Genomic DNA, 11,605 nt, shown 5'->3' with positions numbered 1-11,605 from the left:
ACTGCATTAGTTCATTTGCATTAGTTCATTTGTTTATCTTTGTTAATGTTAATTAACATTAGTTAATGCACTGTTAGCTAACATGAACAAACCATGAACAGCTGTATTTTTATTAACTAACGTTAACAAAAATTAGCAGTATACAAATATTCAAAAATCTGTCTTGTAAGTTAGAGCAGATCATTTATACTTCAACCAAAGCATAAATCATTTCAAATTCAGTCTATTCTATGCAAAATATCGACTTTAAAGGCAACCACTTTATAATCAAATATTACAATTTAATACATTTAAAAATGTGATTTACTTCTGTGATGGCACAGCTGAATTTTCAGCATCATCACTCCAAACGTTTCTTCTCATTATCAGATAAAGACAGTTTGAAACCATACACTTTTTCAGGATTCTTTAAAGAATTGAAAGTTCAAAAGAACAGCATCTATTTGAAATCTTTTGTAACATTGTGAATGTCTTTACGGTCTTTTTTCATAAATGTAATGCATCCTTGCTAAATAAAAACATAATTTTTTTAATTGACCACAAACTTTTGAACAGTAGTGTATATGTATATAGAATATACAATATTGCACACATTTTCCTTTGTAATGTTTGTTTTTATTTTTCATTTTCATTGTTTTTATTAAAAAAATCATAAAACTTTTTCTATATAATATCAGCTTACAAAATGTTTTATACAATTCTTAAAATATTTTTTTTATGTTCTTGTAGGAATACCATCCAAAAATAATCTATTATTTATGAACATTAAAAAGTAGTACACCTCTTTTTAACAGTACACCTGTTTTAAAAAATGAACAGAACCAACAAGAATGGGGTCACTAATGTAACTTGCATCTGTGAAATAAAACTCAGGAGTCTGCGACTTCTCCCCTGATGAGAAGCGTAGGATGACCAAACATGGCAGGTGACCACATACTGGACACAATCAAAACTCTGCTGTTCTTTCACACAATAGTTGGCATTTCCCGTTTCTGGACAGGGAGTTTGTATTTTCATTAGACACTATTGCTTATAGGACACTGAATGATGCTAATCTATGTGACATTACATATCACCACAAATACAACAATAGCCCAGCTACCAAATCTCATATGAATCTCCAAAGTCACAAGGACATTCTTCTGAAAAATCTGCATTTGTTTTCCACAGTTAGGAAGTAAAATTGAGCTTGGCGTACTGATGATTGTAGGGTTATTGCTCTTGAGAGGTCTACAATAGTGTAGTTCCTGATCCAGACTGCTTTAAAGTTGTTTGACTTGTGGGCATTTCATGCAAACACAAATCAATATTAGATTTTCCATACTATTATCTGCTTTGAACAATCTATTGATGCCAAATAACAGTGGACAGACATAATATATAGACATACAGTAATCACGTGACAGACCTCTGCCTCAGATGACCCTGTATTATCACACAGTGGGTGGGGCTTGGCTTTTCTGGAGTGTGCTTGTTCATTATTCATTATTTCACGGTTAAATTACGTCATGTTCAGTCCTGCAAACCCTACAAATTGACAGAAAGCCCCAGTCAAACTTGGAACGCCTCTCTCCATTGTGGGCACTCTTTCAGAGTTATGACACAATTCAGTCGAAGCGCCTGGACCAGAGCGTGAGCCAGACAGGCCTCCATCCTCCCCACTGTTCTCTCTCCCTCGCTACGTTCTGAGGCTGATGGGTCGGGCTCAAACCCGTGTGCTCAGTTGGCAGGCTCTGCCACTTCTCCGTCGTCTCGTGTCTCTCAGCGGTGAGATGTGACGTCCCACTATCTGCTGTGGATATTGTTGAGTTGTGCGGGCAGCATCTGTTTGTCTTCAATCTCCTCCAGAGCGGTCTCAAGCTGCTGGATCAGCACACGCTTCTTAAACCTGAAAGAGTTTAAGAACAAGTATTTTTTCTTACTCCATTGATACAATTACTTGTTGGTTTGACACAAGAACATACTAAAATGTAGTGGGGGTTACGCTTAACCCTCATCCTTCCCTCGGGTCATTTTGACCCGAAACTCATTTTTAAATGTTTTTTTTTAAATTGAGTGTTCATCAGAGTGGTCCAAGACCCTAAGACTTTTGTCAAACTTGAACCACGAATACACAAAAAAAACACGAATACACTTCTTTTTTCCACAAGAAGCTGGCAAAGACACCCAATGTAAGATATTTTGAGCTGAATTAAAAGGGCTTTGAAATTAAGTTGGAATTTTTTTTAAGAATTTGCTAAAAATGACTATTTATTTATTATTTATTGATAAAATCTAGTAATTTAAAGGTAAATAAAATAAAAAATAACAAAATCTAAAAAAACAAAAAAACATAAAACAAAACAAAAATTATATCGAAATTAAATGAAATAAGCAAAAGAAAAAGAAAAAAAAAGTATAATTTTAGGGCTTCGGGTCATTTTGACCCGCAAGGGAAGGATTTGTAACGAGAGAAGGATGAGCGTTAAAGAATATTGAGGCATTTTACAAAACAAAATTACTGATTAAGAAAAAACTTTTTGCAGTCTATCAGTGAACTTCTGCACTAACTTTGAGAGAGAATGCTGTGTAATTTTTTTGTAATTAATTTTGGTACAGAGCTTAGAGTCTTATACTTTTTGTTATTATTATTTTTTTTAAACTCATAGCCTTAAAGGGATAGTTCACCCAAAAACTAAATTTTTTTATTAGGAATTATAATAATTATAATTGAAAAACAAATAAGTGAGCAGGCAGAGGATCAGCGCTGTTATTGTTAACTAAAAACTATTTAAAATAATTATCTTTCATTGAAATAAAGCTAAAAATAAATAAAAATATAAATATTAGATAAAAAAAATTTACCTTGAAAAGCTTAAAAGTAAATTAGTGAAATAAAATAAGTTGAAGTGGAATTACTACGATTACAAAAACTAAAAAAGTAATAAATGAAAGCTAAATAGAAATATTAAAAATATATATTGCATATATTTCTGTTGGACAACTCTTGGAGTGTTTGGAATGGTAATGGATATGACAGTGTTTGAAAAGAGCCCTTACCTGGCTGCCTCCTTGATGGCATGATGAATAAAGTACCTCTGCACTGACACTGGCCCCTTCACCTCCTCCAGTAACCTAAATATTGCCTCATAATCTGCACAAAAGAATGAACAATAGAGTTTAGCTTTATTAATTCCTACAACATTGCTCTTTCATAGTGCAAGTGCACTTGATCAAACCTAGACAATAATTCAAAGCGAATACAGAAATGAATGGGCGTAAAGAATTGATTTGGTATTATAATTAGATACTCACTACGGCCAGGCTTGCGGACCTCTTTGATGACTCGAGTACGCAGCTCTGCATTACTCCCCTCCAGGGGAATCATAACAATTGTGCCCTGTGCTGGAGTGTCTCCAGCACAGTCTCCATTGTCCTCTATTGACCCCTCCTGGCCTGGAGGACTCAGGTCCTCACAGTTCTGTGTGAGATCAGAGGGTCTCTCATCCAGACAGTTCTCCAGTCCTATTATCTCCTCCTCGCCATCTGGTACCTCCTCCTCCTCCTCTCCTCTGTCCTCCACAGGAGCAGGTCCTCCTTCCACTCCATCCACTCCATCCACTCCTCCAGGCCACCCGTCTCCATCATCCCCACCTGACACCGGCTCCCCATTGCTTTCTGTGCCCCCTACACTGTTCCCTTCGGCTCCTGTAGAGGTAAACAAATGGACTTATTATTGCTTAAATTCATGGTCACTTTTTCAGTGGAAAGAAATTAATACTTAATTAATTATTAATCAGCAAGGATGCTTTATAAGACATTTATAATGTTACAAAAGATTTCTATTTCAAATAAATACTGTTCTTTTGAACTTTCTATTATTGTTTTACTGTTCTTTATTGGTAAAATAAATGCAGCCTTGATGAGTAAAATAAATGGCTTTCAAAACATTTTACAGACCCCAAACAAAAAGGAAGTATTCAAACAAAGCACACTTTAAGTAAAAATGGAAAATAACATTCTATTTGCAAGATGGCACCTTGATGCAATTTGATGAGGTCCTGTGACGAAATGTAGCTTTCTACTGTTTGAAAATGTGGAATACTGTCTACTTTCACTTACAATAAAAAACAAAACAAGCAGTACACAGTATATAGTACACATTAAGCTAAGATTGAGTCAGCTGTGGCTCAGAGAACTTTACCTTTGTGTAGTGGGATGGGTTTAATGATTCCTTGCTGTCCTTGAGTCCCTGTGGGGCCCTTGCCCAGTACATGATTGGTTATTATTGGAGGGGTTTGGGGCCGGCGTAACAGTGGTGACATACTCCTTCGCCTCTTCAGGGCAGTGCCCGAGTTTAGATCGGCCGAGTTACTTCGCTTCTTATTTTGTGGCCCTGTTACGAACTCATCCGCTTCATCTATCATCATTCCCTGTTGTTGGAAGAGGAGGAAGACGGAAAACAAAACAACTTAGTATGTAAGACACTTCAGTTTGACTTGTAATTGTTAAGCAATGCATTTAACATGCAATAACCTTCTTGTCCTGTTTAAATGGGTTGCCGAATGTGTGCAGTCGTTTAGGCTGGTCTGGATCAATCTCACGCAGAGGTGATGGCATCATCTTAAGATACTCCTGATAATTTCCCATCATCCCCACTGGAATACTGTGCAAGGAATCTACAGAATCATGGGGGGGAGGGGGAATCAATATCAAACAACTATCCATTCATGAACACTGGTGATGAAATATCAGCATTAGAAATGTAATTCTTGTAGTGAAAAGAAACAGTGGCTTGTTGTTATGCTAAATGCATATGGTCATTGTTAGGGCCGTCACACAGAGTGCGTTTTTGCGAGAAAGTGCGAAACGCTAGACTGGGGTAAACTGATCTGCCGCCTATTTCGCCCTGCAACTCAGTCTGGAAACCTGTACATTCATTTCTACTGCTTCTGTTACACTTTTGCGGGAACCAATCACAGACTGGCTTATCCACCTGGCGTGCTATTGGCGAGTTTAACGCGATGACGGATAGAGAAGCGATGGGTCGGTGCCCTTTTGATCACGCCTCTTGTTTGAAGGACTATCCAATTGCATACAGAGTCATTTAAATTATGCTTGTTTATCACGCCTCTTGTGCAGTAGAAAATACATAGCAGACTACCCAGACCAATGCTCAATCTTAAAGCTACACTGTGTGATATTTTCCCCCATCTAGTGGTGAACTTGTATATGACCATCCAGTGAATTTTAGTTTCTGTTCTGTTCAATTCCGATTTCGTTTTAACTCCTACGGTGGCCGATTTAGTCCAAGATTAATATGGCTTCCAGTTCGACCTCGTCCACATTCGACACGGTGCCTGTGGGATATTCTGTGCGCAGTGGGATGGTTGGAACTCAACTGGCCTAATTATTCGGCTAGAAAGAACTGCAGCTAATCCAGAGTGAACTTTGATGATAGTAATGTTTATTCAGTCATCCAATTGCAAGGCATAAACAGGTTTGCGTGGATATGTACATAAATGTGGTTTCTGTGAGATAACAAATAAGGATGGTAAATATACATACACAGTTAAGAACTGTATAACTACTTATAAGTTACATTTGTATAATGTAACCGTAAACCAGAGCTTATTGTACCATATATAGGCGCTAAATGCAGCTGCATTAAAAGGAGCGGAGCTGCCGCTGCTGCTGCTAACAAGCGGTGTCGGATTACAAAAGTGTGTGCGCCACTTTAACGTTAGCACTGCAGTGCGCTCTGTATAACAATTGTTACTATGCCGATCAGACCTGATACATATTTCCATCAACATACATTACAAGCAAATATTTTCTATAAACGAATAAACATTGTTGATAACAAAATAACTGAATGATTATTCAAATAGGTGAGCATTATGCTATTGTATGTTGACACAAAAATACTTCTGAGGTGACATCAACTGAATTACGCGATGACACACTCTGAAACACATCTACAATGACAATAACTATTATTACTTACGGAGTTATTAACGCACAGAAATACCACACAAGGAAAAACAGACTTTTGAGGAATAAACAAGCCAGGAAAACGCCGTATAACTCTGTTACTGGACGCTGCTGAGATGAAAACTATCTGCACATGCACCAGACAAGTCTGAACAAGTTGACGCGCACATGCGGCAGAGAATTTTGTACAGTGCCATCAGTATTAAAACAACGCGAAAGGCGAAGCTTGAATTTACGGGTATGTCCCTCTTTGGCTAATGTACTTTCAAGATGGAGGGGCAACATGGCGACCACCGTTAGATCCCATTACCTTATGTATTTTCAATGGCATATTATAAACTTACGAGAATACTTTATTACTTGAAAGAAGTAAATATACATTAATGAGCACATATATTTTTGAAAGAACTAAGTGTTTTTAGCTAAGAACAGACAAAAAAAGTTACACAGTGTAGCTTTAAATTGAGCTTGGTCTGGTGATAGCCAGACAAGCGAGATATCATCTCTATGATATCATGCGGAAGATGCTGCAGAAGATGTGAAATGCTACCATTCGTCAAGCGCGTGTTTACATAGCAAAGCCATGGAAAAGCAGCAAAGTGGAATACAAAAATGCGTTCTGTGTGTCTTAATGTTCACCACAGCAAAACAAAAACTAAACAAAAAACCATAGCTTACTTTCTGTTTCAGAATGCTACTTGGTTTGAAAGTGAGCTGTGCTTCATGCAATGCAACACTACAGACAACAGTCAATGGACCTTTTTTGACCGTGAAATTTCCACAGATATTTAGTTAAGTCCTGTTTGGCGGTTTTTAGCAGTTATGAAGGTTCACTAAACTTAGCAAAATATATTTTGTCTCTTTGGTACAATTACCATCATCCTGGCCTCTGATCAGCTTCTGTGTTGTCCTCAAAAGATTGGAACGCATCCGAGTCACTTGATCTAGAAGGTTCCGTCGAGGAATATCATAAGCGTTCCTATAGGCCTGGGGCTTCAAATCCTTGAAGAGAAGGTGAGTAAAATGATGATAAAAGTTACATTTTTGTCTAACCCAAAGAAAATTGCATATGTTTTCAAGTCACTCAGACTTAAATTAAGATGTCCAGTCATAAGAATTCATGAAATAAAGAAAATACGATTTTAGAGTTCAGCAGAAATGCTTCTGTGATACAAATGTCTGTCCGTATCTATCTTAGCATAACTTAATTCTAAGCACCAAACGTGAACTGAGACATGATTGCTTTCAAATAGACCCTGTAATGTAATTCATCCCCACTCAAACCGTCTGTACCTTGTTGAGAAGTGCAATCTGGAATCCAGCAAACTCTTTGAAGTTCATGTCGATGAGTCGGAGGGGTACCTCGCCCATGATGCCCTGCAGGAGCTGCTTGAAATCACGGCGGTGCGCCAGAGACAGGGCGTTTGAGTGGTTCTTCACCTTGATGCCTGTCTCTTGAGGAGGCTTCTTCCCGACAGACACTATCAGACGGTCTGACTCAATCTTTGCCTACGAAATCAAGTACAACTTGATTTAAAAAGCTTAAATCACACAGGATTTATTACTAAATGAATACAATATGCAATATAGAATATGTAGAATACAACAAGGAATGTTATGAGTTTGAATACTATTTAAGGGATAGTTCACCCAAAAATGAAAATTCTGTCCTCAAAAAAAAGTTAAAAAAAGCAGACCATTGACCACCATAGTAGGGAAAAAAATACCATGGTAGTCAATGGTTGCTCCATGGGCTTGGTTACAAACATTTTTCAAAATATCTTCTTTTGTGTTGAGCAGAACAAAGAAACTCCTGCTGGTTTGGAACAACTTGAGGGTGAGTAAATGATGTCAGAATTTTCATATTTGGGTGAACTATCCCTTTTAACATAATTTCAACAAAAATTTTTGGTTTTAACTGTCAGGAAACAGAGCAGCTAAACCACACTCACCTGCTGACTGAGTTTTTTTAGATAGGAAATTACACTGTAGCTCAAGCCACAATCCATGTTGTCAGAGATGAGATTTGGGGCTCCCATCATCCTCAGTGCCTTCTTGAGAGGCTACACTCAGTAAAAAAGAGAGAAAAAGTAGAGAAACAGAGACAAAGGAAGTGAAAATTAGGACACACTCAGCATGAATCTGCACTGCACATATCCTTGACCTCATTACAGCTGTTAACAGACTATAGAACAAATACAACTCATAATAGAGGTCAGATTACAAGTGACCCATAAGTACATCTAACAGCCCATGAATTGTACATTGCATAGATGTATAGGCACAAAGAAGGTGTCTTTTTTTTAAAGCAGGGCACTTCTGTGCTCTATTGGGATAGGATTTTTTTTTTTAAGTAGGAATATAAGAGCATCTTACCAAGAGAAAGTAAGGAGGCATGGACTTCAGGTACATTTCAAAGGCCTGACGCCACTTGAGGTTTGGCTTAAGCTTGTGCACTTTAAACAAATCATCTGTAAGGGGAATAAGAGATGGTAAGTTTGCTGAAGAAAACCACACACATTACATTACAGAACTGAAATGCTTCCTTTATGTCACTCTCAGAAGGAAATGAAAGAAGCACAGAAATTGTACACAATTTGTGACCCTGGACCACAAAACCAGTCGCCGGGGATATATTTATGGCAATAGCCAAAAATACATTGTATGGGTCAAAATTATCGATTTTTCTTTTATGCCAAAAATCATTAGGATATTAAGTAAAGCTCATGTTCCATGAAGATATTTAGTACATTTCCTACTGTAAATATATAGTATAAAAAAATATTATTAGTAGTAATATGCCTTGCCCCCTCAGATTCCAGATTTTCAAATAGTTTGGAATAGTTTTATTAGCTTATCTTGGCCAAATATTGTCCTATCCTAACAAACCATACATCAATGGATGGAAACCATACATCAGCTTTCATATGATATATAAATCTCAATTTAAAAAAATTGACCCTTATGACTGGTTTTGTGGTCCAGGGTCCCATTTATGCAGCAACATATACAAAAACAAACAAATAAACTTGTGTACACTTAAAAATAATATATAAATAAGGTAATGTATAGCATAAGGTTGGGAATGTGCCAAAAACAAAACAAAAAATAGCCATGAAGAAACAAACATACCAAGGAGTGGCAACAGGACGGGATAGTTGTAGGGCATAACGAAGAGGTTGACACAGGTGAGCGTAGTGCTGGCCTTCAGGTAGCCGAACGGGTGGGCTAGATCACTGTGTTTGCCGCTGCAGTTCACAAACACCTGGGCGATGGGGGAGAGGAGTTAGTCTGGTGTCTCCTGAGAGCTCAGCTCTTACATGAAGCTGTTTCTCAGAGACAAAGCTCATTCATCAGCGGCTCATTAGGTAAAAGGGTTCCTTAGAGACTAGAGTGCTATAAATGCCTCTAAATATGCTTATAAATGGATGTGCTCTTTCTAATTTATCTACCATTTACCTTGTTTTCTTTATATGATCTCTAGTGAGGCAAGTAATAATGTAACCATGGCAAAAGAACAAACATGAATGGTCAATTATATTGGTATTTTTAGATGGGCTAAATGAATGTATTAATATATCAAAAGAATGGACTTGCAAAAAACATTTCCAGGTATTGACTAAGGTATTTATAGAATGTGTATATAACTCCAATGACAAAATACAGCATGGAAAAACACTTCAATTTGACTGCAGTACAGTCACCTCCCTTTGTGTAAGTTCTTTCAAGAAACCAAATGTTCTTGCTAATAGATCTTGAGAGACCATTTATCATCATTTCAAAGAAGACCAAAATTAACCAGCAAAACATTCTATGTACAGCATTTTTCCATCTCCAAAAGTAATAATGCCTTTCTCATTGCCGAGTATCAAAGTCATATTATTTTTCAGGTTAGGATAGAAAATAAGTCGCAATTCTTTTTTATTACAACCATTCAACTGTTCATAATTTAAAGAGCACCTATCATGGAATTTTGAAATTTACCTTTCATGTAGTGTGTAACATAGATCTAAGTGAACAAAAACATCCTGTGATAGCTTGAAATATGACAGTGCACCGTATATATAGTTATTTACTTTCAAAAGTAAGAGTCGACTCGGAGTCATTTTTAAGAATCGTTAGAAGACCGAAGCTTTTTCTTTGACTAGATGACGTCAACTTGTCAAGTTATTTGAATACGATACGCCCACTTATTGCGCTCCAAGACGCCAGTGAAAACTAGAAAACATCATGGAGACGAGACGCTGTGTTCTGAAGTGCGACTCAAAAGCAAACTTTTTTCATCTGCCCAAGGATGAGCATTTGAAGACTAAGTGGCTTGAAGATAAACCATACATCGTCGCGATTGAGTGTTTATTATTAGTCGCCAAATGTATGTTTCGCGATCTCAGGAAGCTTTTATTATGGACTTTTATTATGGCACATGGTATCTTCTTCGTCTGTCTGTACCATATATGGATTACATGTGCACAGAGCGCCCTCCGGCTGCCAGTATGAATTGAAAACAACACATAAGAGACTCAATCGCTCATGATTAGGCTATTTCTGCCCATTTTGAGGAAGTATTGAATAAAAAATACTCCTCTGTTTAGAAATTTGACACAGACATATGAGAATCTATCAATATGTCTCCTCATCTGCACACTTTTGAACTAAAAGCCCTGAGGGATGTTGATTTGTCGCGAGTCTTCGTGAGGAGTTTTTTTATGAATGAGATCAGCTGAGGCTCATATTACAATCAAACAGTACCGACGCGGTTTTCATATTCATAACTCCTGACACATATTAACAAATTACTGTCATTATAAGACTTTGATGGGCGTTCCGTTTCCGAAAATATCTGCACAGACTAAACCAATCACAACTGACTGGGTCATCTGACCAATCACCGCAGATTAGCGTCACGTAAAGGCGGGGTTTTGAAAAGTGAATCACTAAAGGAATCATTTGAGAATCGCTGTCAAAACAGGTAAAAATAAATGCATATTATAAGAAAACTAAAGTCTTTTTTGTCATTGCATGCATGCAAAACTGTTGTTGGGGACTTCTAAAACAATATTTGGAACATTTTAAATGCCATGATAGGTGCTCTTTAACTGCAGATAGTTACAACACAAAGATTTCTGAATTAATTACGTACACAATCAGATTTTTTGGAATAAAAACAAATTAACATGTTTTTAGATGTCCTGAACAAAATCTGTTGTCATGCAGTTGCTAAGGTGTTCTGAGTGTTTTTAGAGCAGTTGCTATGGCATTGAATGGTGGTTAAGGAGTACTGGTGCAAGCCAAAAGAGCCCACCTCTAAATCTCTATGATATTTTAGTCCCTAGACATGACTCGAGTCCCTCATGAATGCAGATCTATGGGATTTTCTTCGCTCATCTGATGTTTGCCTCTGAATCAGCACCAGGCTAAAAATATGTTCACAATCTGCATCGCTGAGAAATTTCTGTGAGCACTTTCAAACTCATAACCATCTATATTAGGGTTTAATTCTATTCTACTGCACTGCATTTTGGACTACTCTCATATTGTGGCATTGATAATATTGTTTGTTTGCTCTATGATCAAGTTTCCTGTAGAGTAAGTCACTTTAGATAAGCATCTGCTGACTGAAATACTGTAAGAA

General features: G+C 37.2%; 1 protein-coding gene across 1 annotated transcript in view; it reads right to left on the bottom strand.

The window, feature by feature from the left end:
- Positions 1–642: 642 nt before the first annotated feature.
- ints6l (integrator complex subunit 6 like) overlaps positions 643–11,605 on the bottom strand; it is a 31,250-nt gene continuing 20,287 nt past the window's right edge. The window contains exons 9-18 of the mRNA XM_079839390.1: positions 9,106–9,238; positions 8,350–8,444; positions 7,926–8,036; positions 7,267–7,482; positions 6,849–6,975; positions 4,516–4,658; positions 4,184–4,412; positions 3,295–3,687; positions 3,040–3,133; positions 643–1,888 (exon numbers count right to left, since the gene is read on the bottom strand). Of these exons, the coding sequence (XP_079695516.1) occupies positions 1,786–1,888; positions 3,040–3,133; positions 3,295–3,687; positions 4,184–4,412; positions 4,516–4,658; positions 6,849–6,975; positions 7,267–7,482; positions 7,926–8,036; positions 8,350–8,444; positions 9,106–9,238 (1,644 nt within the window). The 3' untranslated portion in view covers positions 643–1,785. The remainder of the gene's footprint in view (positions 1,889–3,039; positions 3,134–3,294; positions 3,688–4,183; positions 4,413–4,515; positions 4,659–6,848; positions 6,976–7,266; positions 7,483–7,925; positions 8,037–8,349; positions 8,445–9,105; positions 9,239–11,605) is intronic.

Source organism: Gobio gobio (genome assembly GCF_949357685.1).
Source record: "Gobio gobio genome assembly, chromosome: 16".
In the NCBI taxonomy this organism is placed as follows: Eukaryota; Metazoa; Chordata; class Actinopteri; order Cypriniformes; family Gobionidae; genus Gobio; species Gobio gobio.
The sequence above is the reverse complement of the archived record's forward strand: the minus strand, read 5'-3'. Positions and strand labels throughout refer to the sequence as shown.